The sequence below is a fragment of the Schistocerca piceifrons genome, chromosome 8 (genome assembly GCF_021461385.2).
Source record: "Schistocerca piceifrons isolate TAMUIC-IGC-003096 chromosome 8, iqSchPice1.1, whole genome shotgun sequence".
Lineage (NCBI taxonomy): Eukaryota > Metazoa > Arthropoda > Insecta > Orthoptera > Acrididae > Schistocerca > Schistocerca piceifrons.
Window position 1 is genome coordinate 385,964,895 of NC_060145.1, and position 20,329 is coordinate 385,985,223.

At 41.3% G+C, this 20,329-nt stretch overlaps 1 protein-coding gene across 1 annotated transcript in view; it reads right to left on the minus strand.

Annotated features, from left to right (window-relative positions):
* Window positions 1-608: 608 nt before the first annotated feature.
* The window catches only part of LOC124711796 (aldo-keto reductase family 1 member B1-like), an 89,972-nt gene continuing 70,251 nt past the window's right edge, over window positions 609-20,329 (minus strand). The window contains exons 6-7 of the mRNA XM_047242018.1: window positions 12,993-13,141; window positions 609-666 (exon numbers count right to left, since the gene is read on the minus strand). Coding sequence (XP_047097974.1) covers window positions 624-666; window positions 12,993-13,141 — 192 coding nt within the window. The 3' untranslated portion in view covers window positions 609-623. The remainder of the gene's footprint in view (window positions 667-12,992; window positions 13,142-20,329) is intronic.

Sequence of the window (20,329 nt, forward strand, 5' to 3'; positions counted from 1 at the left end):
TTAAATATTTATTTATAGTATATAATTGGTTTACTGCTCTGTAAATTCATCCATTCCTTTTTATTAGTTTAGCTTTCATATGATTGTCACTTAGTTCATTGCATTTGGTTCTTCCATAGTGCTGAAAATTTCTCAGTGTCATACTTACAAAATGACAATGAATTAGTTTCATTCTGTGTGAGGGAGTGAGAGTATGTGTGTGGTGTAGATGTGGTGGTGGTGGTGGTGGTGGGGGGGGGGGGGGGCAGGCAGGCATATGCCCATATGTGTCTTCCTAGCCACCACTCAACATCTGCTCAGTGTGATGATTGGTTGTCTTTGCTCATTCCATCCTGTGTAACCAGAAGTTTTTCATTGTTTCACTAAAGAGGTAAATATAACCACATTATAATCTTTATTATAAAATACCATAGAAGAGTCCTTACATATGTGGAATTGATCATTGACACATTAACAAATGTTCACATAACATATGAAAAAAGTATTTATAGAAATATTACAGTTAGGCAGCATAAGGGGCCTGGTAAACGAAGACAAAAAAAATAAATCTGTAATGCTGTACAATTTGTTTGAAATGAAGAGTCGAGACTTTCTTCATTATTTTATTAGCTCTTTCTTCTCCATCAGAATTCATCATGGAAAGGATAATATTTTGAATGTTTTGCCCTGCAGGAGAAAGAAATTGTCATGAGTTAATAACCACTTACTGCACATCATCATAATCCAATTGCACTAATGTAGAGGGGTCAGCATGGAATCATATAGTAAAAATAAATTTTTACAGTAATGCCTTGCTGATAGTATATTAATGTAAAAAGTTGACATAATAACAGCAGATAATTAACAAATTGAAGGAAGATTAGCATCTAAAAGTTGTTATACACTGGAGCAATAAATAATGTTATAAGATACGCCTCCTAGAAAAGAAGAGAGACAATATGGTTGTAACAGTAGATATACAAGAGAGTATGAAAGGGAAATGCCAAGTTGTGTGTGGTGTTCTGTAGACTACAATATGTAGGGCATTTCTTTTGTTTGTGCAGATAGTTATCTATTTTAAAAAATATACACAGAATTTTCTGCGTTACTGATAAATAATTGGAGTGTATGTATATATATAACCAGTTAGCAGTAATATAAAAATATTTTTCAGTATATTAATAGGCTAATAAAATAATTCTTATACTTGGCATGCTTTTATTCTTCGCTATCATAGAGAATAATATTCTGGAAAAATGATTGGAGAATTAATGTAGCTCTTTATGAGAGAGTAAAGGACTGCAACTTTAGAAATAGTAAGAGGATTTACTCTAATGGCTTCTTGAGACACAGGATTGCTATTCAAATGTATATCTGTATGTGGGATATTTCTAAATTCTCAATAAAAGCGACTAATATGTTATTACAGAAGAGCAGTTGTTCAGCTTTTTAACAGTTCTTGGCTGTTGAATATGAACTATAGTGTACATAATAATGATCTAAAGAGATATGCATAGTCGAACACATAATCAGTTTTTTTATCTACTTATCTATGGATAAATAAAACACTAGTAGGCTTCAGTTTCTACTTGTTGGTTCCTGAATTATGGTAAACTTTTTACTAATACAAGAGGATAGATGACTTTGTGTTAGGCAGATTCTAAAGCCAGTTCCACATGATCAGCTGGAAAGATTGCATTTTGCACACCTGTAATGAATCAGACAATGTCTGTAGCCAGTGCACCACATCCCAGGCACTGACTGCCAGCAGAGCATCCTCAGCAGCAAGCCACTTTCATGCTCTGGCCTACTTCCACTAGGTAATGACCCAATCCTTGGACACTGATCACCCTTCAAGAAGTTTCCATATGATGCAAGAGTGTGGTAGTGCTGCCTCTTCCTCATAATCAGCCTCCTGACAGTAGTATTTATACCAGGAAGGCCAGTTAATAGTCATTGCACAACTAGGCTTTGTTATGATGCCCAGCTTGCCATGAAGACAAAGATGTACCTGTGACACAGTCACCAACAATGTTACTAGGCCATGAACCCTTGACTGCTGCCTGATTGTTCAGGCTCTTGGTAGCCCTGCACTCTGCTGCCATCATGAGTCTACTCAGCTGGGATCCAGCTGCCTTCCCATATTCAAGGGCTTGAACTAGGCACCTCCATAGTGTCATCTGCCCCTGGGGTTTGACACAGACAACTTTAGCTGTCCATCCACTGGTGTGTAGGTTGGGGCACTGGCTGACACTACAGTCACTTCATCACATGCCCCAGGACCATGGCAAACCCCTCAACCAGGTCTGCAACAGGCTGAGTTACATGACAATGGGAGCTGACACAGCATCAGCAGATGCTTAGTATGCACTGTGAGGACACACAGCCAGAATATGATGCAACAGTATATTTGCCACACTCACCAGGGTTCCAGGGATCAAGATCCATGGCCAAAAAGACTGAATGGTCATAAATAATAAACAATAAATGGTATTTTATTCATGGGCTGCCTTTTTCTCCTGCTCCCACATCCATATTTGGCATCAAATCTTTCACCCACTCCAAACCATGCTGCCACACACCAATCAGTCAAACTTGAGGGACATTCAATAATCAATTCATCACTTTTTTCAGCAGCTGATTTTGGTTGAAAAAATGCAGAAAATGTTGTTGTACATCACAGAATATTCCTCCTTCAGCCCCTGATCAGTGGCAGAACTTCATGAAGCATTCGGCATTCCAAGCAGATAGCTGTCATTGAATTTCTTTTGGCAGAAAACCAGAGCATCAAAGATATTTATAGGTGCTTGTAGAACATTTATGGAAACCTGACACTGAGAAAAAGCATGGTGAGTCATTTAGCAAGGTGTCTTTCATTATTGCAGAAATGTCTTGCAAACCTGTCCGATCTCCCATGTCCCAGTTGAGGGCGCTCAGCTGTGAGTCCTGCATGTTAGAATGTGCAGACATTTTCATTTGATTGACAGATCACAATGAAACATCTCAGTGCATAAGTGGACATCTCTGTTGGTAGTGCTGACACTTTCATCCACCAGCTGAAGTACTCTTTGGATTCCTCACTGTCTACCAGAAGACCATAAAGAGCAACAAAGGACCATCTGCACCAAATTGCTTTTGCATTACAAGGCTGATCATGACAATTTGTTGTAAATATCATCATAGGCAATGAGACATGGATTCATCAGTCTCAACTAGAGATAAAATGGCAATCCATGAAGTGGTGACACACCACCTCTCCCCTGAAGAAAAAGTTTTAAACCACACCTTCAGCTGGTAAACTCATGTTGATAGTCTTCTGAAAACCTGAAGGGATTATTCTGTTTGATGTCCTCCTTCATAGTGCAATGTTCACCTCTGAAGCATACTGTGCTACCCTCAGGAAACTGAAGAAACAACTTCAGAGTGTTCATCACCACAAAACGAACTTCTTCTTTTCTATGACAACACAAGTCCTCATACAAGTCTGTGCACCCAAGTCTGTGCCCCAAGGACTGTTCTCCCTCATCAACTCTACAGCCTGCATTTCACACCTTCTGACTTCCATGCTCACTAAAGGATGCATTCCATAGGAAGCAGTACATGGATGATGGAGAGCTTATTGATGCTGCAAGATGTTGACTCCAATGTCAACCAATAGAGTGGTACTGTGGGGGCATGCAGGCCTTCACAGTTAGGCAACAAAATAATGCTGCTTTGAACAGCGATTATGTTGTAAAATTGGGTTTTGTATACAAAGGAGTGAAGAATAATATGGTGTATTAGAACCCTGAATAAAGCCAACTTGAATTCAGAAAAATGTGTTGCATTACTTATTGAATGCCCCTCATATACCAGTGCAACATGATTTTTATGTAAGTATGAGGACATGTGTCAAATTCTTTCAGGTTGTTCATAACATAGAAAGATAACCTAGTTTTCTGTTGGTATGGCTATTAGAAAAAGCAAAAAACAAGAAATAGCCACAACATGTAGCAGAGTGTTTTCTTTTTTCCTTAATGAAAATTGTGTATTGGTAGGAAGAGGAAGTGCTGGTGCCAGTCATAGATTAGAACAGTGCTATCATATGATGTCATCAACAAAAGCAAAACAAGGATAATGGAATGTAGTCGAATTAAGTCAGGTAATGCTGAGGGAATTGAGACACTTAAAGTAGTAAAGGAGGTTTGCTATTTGGGGAGCAAAATAACTGATGATGGTCAAAGTAAAGAGGATACAAAATGTAGACTGGCAATGGCAAGGAAAGCGTTTCTGAAGAAGATAAATTTGTTAACATTGAATATAGATTTAAGTGTCAGGAAATCGTTTCTGAAAGTATTTGTACGGAGTGTAGCCATGTATGGAAGTGAAACATGGACGATAACTAGTTTGGACAAGAAGAGAATAGAAGCTTTCAAAATGTGGTGCTGCAGAAGAATGCTGAAGATTAGATGGGTAGATCATACAACTAATGAGGAGGTATTGAATAGGATTGGGGAGAAGAGAAGTTTATGGTACAACTTGACTAGAAGAAGGGATAGGTTGGTAGGACATGTTCTGAGGCTTCAAGGGATCACCAATTTAGTATTGGAGGGCAGCGTGGAGGGTAAAAATGATAGAGGGAGACCAAGAGATGAATACACTAAACAGATACAGAAAGATGTAGGTTGCAGTAGGTACTGGGAGATGAAGAAGCTTGCACAGGATAGAGTAGCATGGAGAGCTACATCAAACCAGTCTCAGGACTGAAGACCATAACAACATCATATGATGTAAAATGAGTGACAACACTTGTATTGTTGGTTGCTCAGGAATGTGAGTTTACTTATGAAAAATAATATTCATTCTGAAAGGAATGACAGTCAAAATTTTATAGGTCTGAAAGTGTTAAAGTTACTTGTTTACACTGTTGATCATGAAGCAAGTCATCCAAAATGTTGTCCATCCAAGAAACATAAGTGGTTGTAATGGTAGTAAATAAAAGCAATTCTGTATGAGTTGTGTTATTCCCTCATATATCAAAAGGAGTAACTAGTCATGTGCATATGGTGCTGGGCACGTAATTTTTGATATTATAGTCAAAATATGAAGATATTAGGTCACTCACAAAATTTATATCTCCTGCATACCAGATATTCTCAAAATATCTGAACAGCAAGACTATTCCGCAATAGTTTTCCCCAGATGTAGAAAACACCTCATGTGTCATATCAGCTCCTACTTTCAAAGATTCCACTGAAAAGAATAAGGGAGAAAAATCTTTCCCTCAAGGGGAACATCCAGTACACAGTCTAGAAGAATGTCTGTTCCTGAAGCCTTTCCTGGATTCAGGTTGTGAAGGATGTTATACTTGAATAGTATGCTGCAAAGAAAGCCTCCACAGTGGAGGAGCTACATTTCACTACATTTCAGTAGAGTTTAGTTATCTCAAGATGAGTTGGCTGTCAGTGAGTAGGATTGCATTGTCTCAGGTTTGCAGGTTCCCTGTTAACTCCTGACACTGTCACATGTTCAAGCTGTGTGGAGCCCTTACTCAGTAATGAAGGAGTTACATGGGTTATCAGTTCCATGGCTCATTGCTGATACCACTTGTCCTTAATTTCCCTTATTACAGTCTGACATTTGCTCTTCAGGTCTTGGAAATGTTCCCTCTTAACTTCAGAGGATGGATTTTGGGTGTGGTACAGATAGACGTCCCTTATAGGCAGTGATATGACTTCACACACACACACACTTTCTTTTTGTGGAGTGAATGATTTCTTTCTGGTGGCTATTCAATGATGTTCTGCATTGTGACCCACTTAGCTTTAATTCTCTTGTGATGACTGGGTGATGAGTCAACCTGTCTCAAATATTGGTCTGATTTTCTGTTACAGTGACTGCATTTCAAAACTGTTATGTGTCATATTTCTTTCTAGAGATGTTTATTAAATGATCAAAAGGTATTTGGTCAATGTAAACCTAAGTCAACTGAAAGGAAGTTTGCAATCTGTCCAACAATCATCAAAGTTTGTTACTGTATTTGTGATGAGGACATAGCTTACTGTCTCATTTACATGATACCACAACCAATAAAATGACAGTGTCTGCAGCATGGTAGCATCCATGTACTCTTGAAGTATTCTGGTAAATGGAATCACTGTTAGTGTTGAGCAGCTCAAACCCTACACACACTCAGAAATAGCTATCTGTTGTCATAACAGTTTCCCACTTCCTATTTGGCTATGATATTCTCTCACATCTGATCATCTTTCCCCATTCCAATATTAAAATCACAAAGTAATAAAAATTTATCTGCAAAGAGCATCTTGTTGAAAACAAGTAGCTGTACATACAATTTTTCGAATGTCCACCACAATTTAACATGGGGGCAGATGAGGAACTGAGTGTGTGGCATATCAGAAAGATGATGATTTAACTTGTTAGGCTGGACTTAAATTTGACTTCTGATGATTAGTCTACATTTTCTAAGTTGTTTTCCTTGTGGGGTGGGCAGCAGTGCTCCTAACGAGGCTAGCCAGTATCCAAATGCAGGACTGAAACCCTTGACCTCCAAGAGGACGCACTGATTTGTTTTTGCACAACCAGGCATGTGGGGTATTAGCACCTCATCTTCTACAATAATTTATAATTTCTTTAGGAATTAGTTACATATTTATGTTTATATGATTCATTAAAGATAGAAATCTTTTATGGCTAATTGTTTCCCTCAGGATATATATATATACACACACACACACACACACACACACACACACACACACACACACACACAGGCTGGTTTTTTACACAGATTCTCTTTTCCTAAGAAAATCTCAGTTTCTGAATTTCTTGCGTCCTCACTCCCACTTTCATCTTCCCTTTCAGAGTTAGTAGATAAAGTGAAAGTGAAAATGGCACACTCATTCAAAATTGTAAATGAAAGGGGAGGGAAAATTAAGGTCCACTAAACGAACACCTAGAGCTGCCATACCGTAGAGCTCTGCGTTGCGCTACGGCACTACAAAATTCTGCAATGGGATCCCAAATACTGCAGCACACTCACTTAAAGTTTAATAGCCATAGGTCTAAAGGAGACAACAATTACATATATGCCACGAAAACCCCAGGTCAAGAACTGAAACTTTCTGTTTCACTCAGCACACATCTCTGTCATCCTTGTACCATTTCCATTGAATGTCAAGAAAAAGAAGAAAAATGAAGCAAAGGAAGACAGAAAGAAACAGCAGAAGAAAGTGACATAGGGTTGACTCTTTTTTTAAGGTGATCACAACTCTCAGGAAGTGACACACACACACTGTGATACTGGAACCATTTACTGCACCCCAAGTAGCATGGTATAGGCAGTATCCAGTGCCAAAACAGCAATTGACTGCCATAGACTTGAGAATACTTTAATTATTCCTTCATATCCAGTTCATCTGACAGGGCCTTGCCATTGGTAACCAAGTAAAGCCAGTGTTTTCTCCGCCGTTTACATGACAACTGGACTCTTTCCACTTTGCCTCAGTTGGTCCACAACTGCTTATTTGGCTAAGTCTGATTTCCAGTTTTCCTGAATATCTACAGGATGTCACATATTAAGCACTTGGAAAAACCTCGGTAGAGTTGAAGTCACCACCAGCATGTCTCAAATAGATTTATGCCCAGCATTTACTTAATTCAGAACAGCATCCCCAAGCAAAGTAACTGGGCATGCAAGAACAGCTCAAAATCGAAATCCTGAGGAGTGTAATATGCAACTGTGAGTGGTATGCTGCTGCAGTGATCAATGACAAAGAAGATGAAAGTATAAGACTGCAAGGAAATAGAATGTGAGTTGTGAGGAATAATTCAATCAGAAGCTTGATGACTCAATGCCTAATCTTTAAAATAAAATGTTATACATTCTGTTCCAATTTCTCAAATGTCAATATCTCTTCTTATCTGGAATTTTTGTGATGGGTTATCAACAGTTAGTTGTGTTGTGACTCGCGATCATTCAAAGCGCCGCCGCGCAGTTACGTGCATCGTCTACGTGCGGCGCTGTCTGCCAGCCATGCAGCAGCCACGCCACCTAAGCGGCCAGCCACGCAGCGGCCGCTAGACTGGGACTTAGTGCTCATTCGAATGTTACCGTGTTCACATGTCTTACTTTGTCAACTTGCTCAGTGACTTATATGTGTTGTGTCGTTTTGAAATATATGTGTTCAACTTGACGTTATAATAATTGGCGATGAGGTAGTGGATTTTTCCTTTTCATGGTTGACCCACAGGTTTCCATGGCTACTGTTGAGCAACTATTGCAAGGTCTCATTGAACAGCAAATGCTTCTAACATCGGCGATTCGCAATTTTGTCGCGGCATCAAATGCGGGGCGTTTCTCCTGGTTGTCTATACCTCCTTTTCCTCCTTATGATGAGATGGCGGAAGACTGGTCTGATTACAAAAAACGTCTTCGACAGCACTTCTTGGCATTTCATGTCACGGACAAACAAACATATAAGTCTCTGTTCCTTTCATGGATTTCATCTCAAATGTATCGGTTGTTGTTGCAATTGGCTCCTTTGAAAGATCCTGCGTCTATGTCCTTTGCTGAAATGTGTTCACTTCTATTTTCAAAAGCAAACGCATGTGGTAGCCTCTCGTGTTGCCTTTTATCGTTGTCAAAAACAACCACATCACTCCTATCGTGCTTGGGCTGCTGAACTTCACAGCCTCAGTTGAAAGTGTCAATTTGTTACTGACATTCACAAAGAATCCTATGCCGATTCCATGGTACAGGATGCTATTACCTGGTCGGCTCCGACAAAGAAGTTTGGCAACGTGCCCTTCAGTTGGCAAATCCGACTCTAGATGAAGTCGTATCCATTGCACAGTCTTTTGAAATTTCTCGCGCCACTGGGGCGCAAATAGAGGCATGGGGGGGTTACGTCAGGGAAATACAACCTCTGTGCGCTGTTGACGACGCGTGCGGTGCATCCCCACCGGCCGATGTGGCCGCAGTGTGCTCCCACGCACAGCCTCGGCCTAACCGTAAACAACACTCTAAGAAACTGCAGCAAAACCCCCGGCAACTTCCTTCACGTCCACGGTGTTTTACGAAACATTCACAGAATGACTGTCCCCAACGTATGGCCATGTGTCACAATTGCAAAAAGAGGGGTCATGTGTCTGCCGTTTGCAAATCTGACCGCATACATGATGTTAATGACCGTGACGCTGATTCTGCTTCCATGTTGTCTGTCAATTGCACTTCTTCCCTTTCAGGGAAGTTATTCCTCTGTCCAAATCCTTGGTCAGGATGTTTGCATGCAGGTGGATACTGGTTCTGCTGCCACTATAATTAATTCTCAGACATATCTTCAGTTGGGTTCTCCACTCCTATCACCTGTCACTCAGCGATTACACGTACAATAAACAGAAGATTTCTCTCTTGGGACAATTTAATGCTGAGATATCTTACAAATCCATCGTTCACACTGTTCCCATATTTGTGGTCGACCAGAGTAACGTGGAAAATCTTTTTGGTTTCGATGCCTTTCGCGTTTTTGGGTTCTCCATAGAGAACTCTGTCAATATCGTCTCTGATGCTATTCATTATACTCAATTGGATTCCTTGTCGACGACATTTTCGTCCCTTTTTTCTCCTGGGTTAGGCCGTGCAAACAAGTTTGAAGCTCATATCACGCTCAAACCCACTGCTCGGACTAAGTTTTTTCGGGCTCGGCCCATTCCTGTGGCCCTTCGTGATAGGGTAAAACGGGAGCTGGATTGTCTCACTACTTCAGGGGTCTTGCTTCCTGTCACTTCCAGTGAGTGGTCCTCTCCTGTCATTGTTGCTAAGCCCAATGGTGATATTCATCTCTGTGGTGATTTTAAAGCCACTGTAAATGCGCAATGCCTCATCGACACTTACCCTATGCCCCGACCTGAAGAATTGTTCACTAAACTTGCGGGAGGCCAGTATTTTTCTAAAATTGACCTGTCAGAAGCTTATCATCAACTTCCTCTCGATGCTGCTTCCCGGCAGTTTCTGATCCTTAACACGCCTTTCAGCCTCTATCAGTACCAACAATTGCCATTTGGGGTTGCCAGTGCCCCTGCTCTCTTTCAGCGATTCTTGGAACAATTATTGCTCCCTGTCCCTGGGTGTATCAATTACATGGTCGACATTGTTGTCACTGGCTCCACCACTGAAGAACATCTTCAGAACCTCCGCACACTTTTTCATGTCTTACAGACTGCCGGTCTTAAGTGTAATCTTCAGAAATCACAATTTTTTCAGGTATCTATCACGTACTTGGGGTTTCAACTATCTCGGGATGGTATTCGTCCGCTTCTGCAAACTGTCGCTGCGATCGATGCCCTCCCTCGCCCTACATCTGTTAAGGAGCTGCAGGCCTTCTTGGGGAAAATAGCATACTATCACAAGTTTTTACTGTCTGCTGCATCGGTGGCTCAGCTGTTGCATCGCCTGTTGCATAAAAACGTGCCTTTTCACTGGTCCGTGTCATGTGATGCGGCTTTCCAGAAATTGAAGACTATGCTGAAATGGGCCCTGTGCCTGGCTACTTATCAACTTGGCCAACATCTTGTTCTTGTCACAGACGCCTCTCAATATGGGGTTGGTGCAGTCCTTGCCCACTGTTTTTCTGACGGCTCTCAACAACCCATTGCGTATGCCCCCAAAACGCTCACGTATGTCCAACAAAAGTATTCTCAAATTGAAAAAGAAGCCATTACTTATGCTCTTCATAAGTTTGGTGTTTTTCTCTATGGATCCAAAATTCATCTTGTTACGGATCACAAACCACTTGTTTCCTTGTTTCATCCATCATCGTCACTTCCCGACAAGGCTGCACACCGCCTCCAGCGTTGGGCTCTTTACTTGTCTCGTTTCAATTATGAGCTTCATTTCTGGCTGACAGCTCAACATGCGAATGCTGATGCACTGTCTTGCCTTCCCATGGGTCCTGATCTGACATTTGATAGGGACGAACTTTTGTGTTTCCACCTGGCTGTTGCCGAGCAGTGGGTTGTGGACGGATTTCCCATCACCGGGGACCGGCTGGCGGCTGCTACAGGTTCTGGTCCTACCCTCTCCCAGGTTTTATGCTGTATTCAGAAGGGTTGGCCAGATTGTCCATCCACTAAGACTTCTGACCCGTTGCGGAACTACTACGCTTTGCGCTACCGCCTCACGGCTTGGGATGGTGTTATTCTCCTTTCCACCGACAATGCTTCGCCGCGTGTTGTGGTACCTGCGTCTTTGCGTGCTTCGGTCTTGCGCCTCCTTCACCAAGGGCACTGGGGTGTCTCTCACACAAAATCTCTGGCACGCCGTCATGTGTACTGGCCTGGCATCAACTCTGAAATAGCACACATGGTCGCTGCCTGCGGCCCTTGTGCACCACAGGTCACTGCCCCCAAGTCATCTTTGTCACTGTGGCCATTGCCTGAGATGCCCTGGGAGCACACTCATGCTGACTTCGCGGGACCTTTTTTAGGTACTTATTGGCTCCTTGTAACTGACAGCTACTCTAACTTTCCTTTCATTGTCTGTTGCACATCGCCTACCACCACGGCAACCACAAGTGCTCTCAGCCGCATTTTTTCTTTGGAAAGCCTTCCCTCTACTCTTGTTACTGATAATGGTCCGCAATTTGCCTCTTCCGAATTTGAGAATTTTTGTGCCCGTCACAGCGTCATGCATGTCATGGCCCCTCCCTTCCATCCACAGTCAAACGGTGAGCCTGAATGACTGGTCCGCACATTTAAGGCTCAGATATGGAAGCTCCTGACTTCATCTGTTGCTGATGATGCGCTTCTCCAGTTTCTGGCTTCTTACCGTTTCACCCCCATGGGCGACCACAGCCTGGCTGAGCTCTTACATGGCCGACAGCCCCGCACGCTACTTCATCATCTGCGGCCTTCCACCTCACAGCCGTGGGTGCCTTCGCTTGGCCGGTTCACCGCCGATGACCTCGTCTGAGTACGGGGATATGGCAGGCGGCCAAAATGGAGTCTGGGCCACATCTTAAGACACCGTGGCCGATGCCTGTATGAAATCCAGACAGACATGGGTGTTGCAGTGCGTCATTCGGACCAGCTTCGGCCTCGTGTGCTGGCAATGCCTGTTCCGAATGCCGCTACACCACCTTCGGCTCTACCTGATGCTCGGGATCTTGGCATCTCTCATTACTCACAACACAGTCCTCTCACTGTCATCTCGGTGCCAGTACAAGAACAGACGCCACCAGGAGACATGCCCATGCAGGAACCGGATGACCATCATCTGTCGGAGCCAAGCTACTCGCCTCCTTCTCCTACGGGCGCCGACACATCGCCCATGTCTCCTGTTATATCAACTGGACTTGCCGCAATGGGCAGATTGGTGCATGGGGCCCCAGCAGATTCGACCCCTACGTCTCCTGTCATCTTGACTCGTTATCATCGGGGACACTTCCGTCCGTACAGCAAGCCTCCTCCTCGAGACTTTACAGCCAGTCAAACAACGCCTATGGAGGTTAGCAATCTATGGGCCACCTCCATCAAAACCAGTGCAAAAATTTCAAAGGGGGGAAAAGTGTTGTGACTCGCCAATCATTGAAAGTGCCGTCGCGCAGTTATGCATGTCGTCTACATGCGGCGCTGTCTGTCAGCCATGCAGCAGCCACGCCACCTAAGCGGCCAGCCAGCCAGTGGCCGCTAGACTTGGACTCAGTGCTCATTTGAATGTTACCGTGTTCACATGTCTTGCTTTGTCAACTTGCTCAGTGACTTATATGTGTTGTCGTTTTGAAATATATGTGTTCAACTTGATGTTATAACAAGTTGAACCTGTTGAAAGCCATTAATGGCTTATACACATGCAAATGTTTGCCATATTTTAGTCTAGATATAATCCCTTGAATTTCACTTAAGAAAAATCATTTTTTTTGTTTGAAATAAAATGTCTGCACAAAGTGCAGAATGAAGTAATTATAGATGTGTAGTTCACTTCTAATTAACATGAATTCATGAGGCAGACTTACTGAGCATGTGGGAAAACCCTGTAGTTTTTGTTCAGTTTATTGATGTCTGATACATCATCATCACTGAGCTCAAAGTCAAAGATATTGATATTTTCCTCAATCCTCTTCTTGGTGAAGGACTTTGGAATTGGTACAGTTCCTAGCTGAAACTGGAACAAAATACAGAAATAAATATTTACCTTCCTATTTTATGGTACTATGAACTAGTATTAAATTCAATTAGTGTTACGTTACTCCTACTGCAGAGACCAAGAAATATTGATTGGAAGCTCTCATGCACCAGAGATCAAAAAAGATCACAGTATACTGTTTCTCACACTATTATCAACTAATTTCCTTCTACTTTTATTCCATAACAGCTCAAACAAAGAGCACATTAGATAAGCTCACTTTATCCTTACTCTTCTTCTGTTCATCTTTTATATTTTCATCTCCATTGGCTTGTTTGTAAAATATTGATAATATCATTACGGATTTCGTTAACATAAATATGTAAATGCCAATCATAGACATTAGTTGATGGTATTAAAAGAAACAGAAATGAGAAAATAACTGAAGAGAATTCCGTGTTTGACACCGACAAAGGGAGGCCACAATGTTTGGAATGCGGATTTACTGTAAACTTCGTACACTCATAGTACACCATGAGGACAACAAAATGTGTAAGCAGTAGCGCGTACTTCTCAAGTGTAACTGAGAAAATCGCAAAACGATTTCGGTCATCAAACATAAATCTATGCGTGGTGATTTTTACCATGAGGCAGCTGCCGGCACAGTAGCTCAGCATGTTCAGTCAGAGTATTGACTATCCTTTGTAATAAAATAACTGAGTGAACAGATCAACAAACACTATTAACGGGTGTCATTGACATCTGCCCTGAACAAATTCAGTGAACAGTATAGAACAAAATGTGTGTGTGTTTTTTTTGTAAAAAAAAAAAAAAAAAAAAATGTTGGCGTTTAAGCCGCTGGATCAAGTTCCATTCGTCAGTTTTTTTTTTTATTTTCAACACAGTCATTTTCTTTACTATTTATATTACAATTGATTTAATTGGAAAAATATGTGTAATTGGATGACCTGTCGACTAGTAAATGACCAAACGCATAAAATGATACTGAAAATGTATGCCTGTTCATGTCTTCAAAACTGATCGTATTTAATCAAAAGAGAACAAGAAATTGCTTCTTGGAAGATGCTATTAAAATACATTCGATACTGCATAACCAATTATCAGCGCCGATTTTTAAGGAAATATTGCGTTATGCATGGTTTGCTTCCAATCGTCTGAAAGAGAGGTTTTTGAAAATATTAACGAGGTTTGTTTTTCCACGGAAAACGTCAAAAATGTTCAAATGTGTGTGAAATCTTGTGGGACATAACTGGTAAGGTCATCAGTCTCACACACACACACACACACACACACACACACACACACACATGCCCAAGGGAGGACTCGAACCTCCGCCGGAAAACGTCAAAAGACCTTGCATATACAGAACCATAGCATTTATTCAATGTAGCTGGTGTCATTTAACTTTGTTTTCCAAGTTTTTATGAGAAATACCATCCTGTAACTTGCACTCGTAATGTCGAAAGTGACAATTAATTGTACAACTTTCGAAAACCGTCTGTGCCGGTCAAAACTTGGAGGTAACAAGTCATTTTGGGGTCCTTCCAGGTATAAGGTATTTCTCAAATCACAGACAAGCATACATTTTCAGGATCACTTTAAGTGTTTGGTCGTTTACTAGTCGATAGTTATGAATATTACATTATTTGTGACAATAAAAATTGGTAGACTGCCAAATAACATTGTAAATTTAATAAAAGTTCACCCAATTACACGTATTTTCCCCATTATATAAATTGTAATATTAATAGTAAAGAAAATGACTGTGTTGAAAATTAAAAAAAAAAACTGATGAACAAAACTCGATCCAGCGATCCAACAGCTTGAACGCCAACCTTTTTTTTTAAAAAAAAAAAGAAACATTTTGTTCTATATTGTTTGTTGAATTTGTTCAGGGTGGATGTCTGATGACACCCGCTCAGTTTGTTCGTTGATCGGTTCACTCACTTTTTTTATTTGAAAGGGTAGCTAACGCTCTGACCGAACATGCTGAGTTACCTTGCCAGCAACTCCGCTGCAGCCGCTTCATGGTAAAAATGGCCACGCACAGATATACACTGCTGGTCACCGTATATGCAACACCAAGAAAGACAAGAGGTAGCACAACAAAATTTATTTTGTAGATAACATGTTGACCAAGTATCAAATGATTACGTTTACAGACGTCTGTGACATGTGGTTCCTGCCAGAATCAGTAGCCAGAGTAGCCGCCATTGTTGTAGATCACTGCTGCCACACCTCTCGGCATTGAGTCAAAGAGACGTTGGATGTGCTCCTGGGGTACAGCAGCCCAAGCAGCTTCCACACGTTGCCAAAGATCATCTGGTGTGGCGGCTGGGGATGTAATCTGGGCCACTCGTTGAGCAACCATGGACCACATGTTTCCTGTCGGCGAAAGATCCGGAGAGCGAGCTGGCCAGGGAAGCACTTCAATCTGGTTATTGACGAAGAACCTTTGGACAATGCGTGCCACGTGTGGTCGCGCATTATCCTGTTGAAATATGGCTGTGGCCGAGCCCTGAAGGTAAGGAAGGACAACTGGCTCCAGCACCTCGGATATGTAGCGCCGGCTATTTAAAGTACCGGCAATGCGTACTAGAGGCGTGCGAGAGTAATACCCAATACCGCCCCATACCATAATACCCGGTGCAAGACCAGTGTGGTGGTGCATAATGCAGCTGTCCAGCATCCTCTCTCCACGGTGTCTCCACACTCGAATCCGACCATCGTGATGCTGCAGACAGAAGCGTGCCTCGTCAGCAAAGACAACGCCATTCCATTCTGCCGTCCACATCCATCTGTCATCACACCATTGGCGACGGAGACGTCTGTGGTTCTGCGTCAATGGTCGACGAAGCAATGGACGTCTTGCGGACAGACCACTCTGCTGTAAACGGCGTCGAATGGTACACGCAGACACTGGATGATGCGTTACAGACGCAATGTGCTGTGCTATGGTTCGGGATGTCACTGAGCGATCTGTCACTGCCATGCACACGATTTGCCTATCAGCACGTGCAGTGGTGCACCGAGGTGAATGCGATCGACCACGTCGGCCCGTCGTACCCTCATGGATCCAACGGTCACATATCTGCATTACAGTTGTTTGGTTTCGTCCAACACGACTAGCGATTTCTATGTATGATAATCCACAATCTCGGTAAGCCACTATCCTTCCTCTGTCGAACTCGGATACTTGATCAAACGATGCTCACTGTTGTCTACGAGGCATAACTGATCGTCTTGTGAAACAACCACAAGGTAAACACACGTGCCGAACGTACACTCGTCGAAATCGCCAAACCTTAAATGGCACTATGAGGTGGTGCCACAGGCACGCGTGATGTGCATCTGCGCTAAAATTCTAATCAGTTGCATATCTCATCGCTGCAAACCCATGGTGTAAATTTCACTTGATTCGGATGCTTCCTTCAGGGTGTTGCATTTACGGTGGCCAGCAGTGTATATTTGACGACCAAAGTTATCTTACGATTTTCTCAATAATGCTTGAAAAGTACGCGCTACTGCTTACACATTTTGTTGTCCTCATGGAGTACTAAGAGTGTACGAAGTTTGCAGTAAATCCGCATTCCAAACGTCATGGCCTCCTCTTGTCAGGAAACAACAGAAGAAAATTAGAAGACATTTAGGCACAGTCCACTTATAAAGCAATATGTATGATGTAGCTGTAAAATGACACTAGCTCTTTATGTAAGTCTGCAGGCTTTTGTGGCCGTTGTCACAAAAGTTAAAATCTTCTTCTGAAGAAGAAACATGATGCGGCCTAATAACCCAGAAGATTTTAACTGCACTAGCTGTTTAGGCTTTAATATTTGTTTTACGGAATGGTCTATCAGTACTTGGAGGAACATAAACATGTTAGAAGCTGAAATACACAGCACTAATGTTCCACAATAATATTTGTTTTATAATTTGTTGTGAACTAGCATCCAGCTTCCTAGGCCATCATAAGACAAGACTAAATGGGTAAACCATAAATTATCAGTGAACACTTATAACTGTTCAAAGATTGTTTTTTCCAAAAATATGTGACCTTCAGTGACTTTATATTGGTAAATGAATTGCAATCAGATAAATTCACAGAGAAATTATAAAAAGTAAGTCTCAGATTATCTTATACTCAAATATTAAAAATATAATAATGTACAGGCCAAAAATAGTACACTTATGAGTACTGGCACAGACTGGTATGTTATATGTACAAAATAAATGGTGAATGTATGAACAGACAAAAATGGGTGGGTAGATTGGGAAAGACAGGGGGGGGGGGGGGGGGGTCAGTGGAATGTGAGTGGAGAACATTCATACTATTTATGATAAGGATATTGTCTTAGAATGAGAAACACATTAACTGGCTGCTGCTACTTTAGCAAGGATGAATAATGGGACTGTATTTGACCATTAAGGATTAAATTAAAAGAAATAACCAAATAAATTGTGTAAAGTAATGGTTATAGTCCTATACCAGTTGATAACATACTTGTTAGAGGGAAGAGAGAGAAGATAATAGTACTTCTGTGCACTCTCCAGAAGGCACTAAATCATCCTGACAACAAATAGGCCCCCATGCTAAATGTAGATAAGACTTCACACATACTTGCCAGCAAACTAAAATCCAGGAAATATAACCAGTTTTTTATATTAGTAATACTGTTGCCAACATTCAACAGTAAAAGCAAGATTACACCTTCAGAGTGGAGTGGAATATATAAAATTTGTTATAATTTTTGTGGCAAACTATATGTTGCTCAACAAGAGAGTGCTATACAGGGTGATTCAAAAAGAAAGAACAGATTTCAATTGTTTCTTACTTACAAGCTATAAAAGATAGAAACACATTGCACATGTCACTGGTTAGATGAAGGTTCAAAGTTTTGACGCAGCTGTGTTGTTGTTGTTGTTTGTTTGTAGCAACATGGATTGGAAGAGGTGGACAACAAGATCTTGTTCATTGCTTTTGGCCTCCCAGATCACCAGACCTCAAACATTGTGATTTTTCTCTATCCCAGCTATGGCAGCTACTCTTCAAGAGCTGAGAAATTGAACTGTTGAAGCTGTTGATTAGTTAACAGGAATTTGTTGATTCTTGTGTGGAATGAAATTCCACACATGAAATTCCATTTCAATGTTTCTCAAGCAATGAATGGTGTTCATGCTAGGTATATGGAGCAGAATCTGTGTGAATGTAAAACTTTGAACCTCCCTCTTTCCAGTGACATATGTTATGTGTTTCTATTTTTCATAGTTTGTCTGTAATAAACAACTGAAATTTGTTCTTTCTTTTCAATCATTCTGTAACTATGAGGCTAACTGAACATGCAAAGAGTTGGAGACTGAAAAAGAAAGATTCCATGTTTGCTGAACATGCTCTGAGTGAACAGCATTCTTCTGATATTAAATGTAATGTTTCCATGGAGGAGCTAAAGGCAGAATATTGACATCTGGCTATCAGTGAACACCAGTCACAGAATCCTGACTAAATCCTTAATAATCAAATACACTTCCATCATTCACACTCACGGCACAGATCACAGCAGCAGCCAGTTAATGTTTTTCTCACCATACAATAATATGCTTGATGGAAATATTGTAACTGTCCTCCAACCACATTTTGTTGAGTGATTTCTCTCTCCCCAAAACCCCCACCCTCCCTTTGTTGCCTGTTCACCATGATCACCATTTTTTTGTCCATATAACATACTAGTCTGTGTCAGTACTTACTTGAGTACTATTTTTGGCTTGTAGATTCTTGTACTTTGAATCTTCAAGTGTAAAGTAATTTAATATTTATTTGTGCAGGATTTCTTTGTAAATTTCATTACACATGTGTTTTTTTATAAACATATAGTCATAAAATGTAACATAGCTTTGTAGAAACAACCTTTGTACAGCTTCAAAATTTCACTATTGTGTGGAATGCCTTTTTTTAGTCTTCTGTTATCTGATGATGGACCAGAAAGACGAAAACCAGTTCACAACAAACAATAAAATAAATATTATTTTGGGAAAAAAATACTATGTATCTCAGTTTTTAACTTTCATATTATCTCTGTGAATGGCACATAAAGATAAGAATGAGACATACTTTATAAACAATCTTTGATGTCTCATTATCAGATTCCCCAAATGGTTCCCTATCATAGTGCTTGGACATAAAGGGAATATTACCAGTCCACTCTGTAAAATAATAATACATGTAACTGCCACACAGGACTCATCGATAGTGTTACATATTTTTAAAATTTTCTTGACTTTCTTATATTCTTTTACTCCATCTTCCTACTCTACCTTTACTTGACAAAACTCTCCTCACACATTTCGCCAAATACTTGAGTTGTAGAGTCACTGAAAGGCAGGTAAACAAAACAGATAACTTTGACAAACATTTGTATGACTCCAGTGTCCCATCTGGCTATGTTGTGGTTGCATTGCAGCTCAAATGGGGTAATGGGATAGTTAGAGTGGTATGGGTGAGGGGAGAGAGAAGGTGGGCCCTGGGAGGGGGCTTTGGTGAAGGGTGGTTAATAGCTGGAAGGGAGAGATGGCAGGTGCAGTGAATAGGATTGGTGCACTGGTAAGCTCATTCTGACTGCCAGCAGTGGAATTCAGGTGCAGGAGATGATGACATGAAAGAGTGGATTGCTAGGAAGAAATAAAACAGAGGAAGATGGGGACTGTAGAGCCGCCAGTGTGAGTGCAGGGTGAGGGTAATTAAGGTCATGGGGCAAGAGTGGAAGCATGTGAGGGGCAGGAGTTAGCAGAGATTGAGGCCAGGAGCATTATTGGGACAGATGGATGTTTTGCAGAGACAGTTCCTATCTATGTAATTCAAAGAAGTTGGTGTGGCAGGGAGAGATTCAGAAGACTCTCAAGTCATGAAGCAACTATTGAACTCGAATATGTTCTACTCAGCAATGTGTTCTACCACTAGATGATCCACTTTCCTCTTGGCCACAGTTTGACCCTGGACACTCATTTGGGTAGTCTGCTACTTGGTAATCATTGCCATGTTAAATGCTGTGGACTAAGACTGATATATGACAGAAGCAAGATGGCAGATAGCATGAAAATTTGGCATGTGGCTCCACAAAGAAATGTAAATTTTAGCATTGAAAGATACAGTGTGCTAATCGTAAACACACAATTGCAAATCTGAATGATCATATGTCCAGTTTACAGTTTATT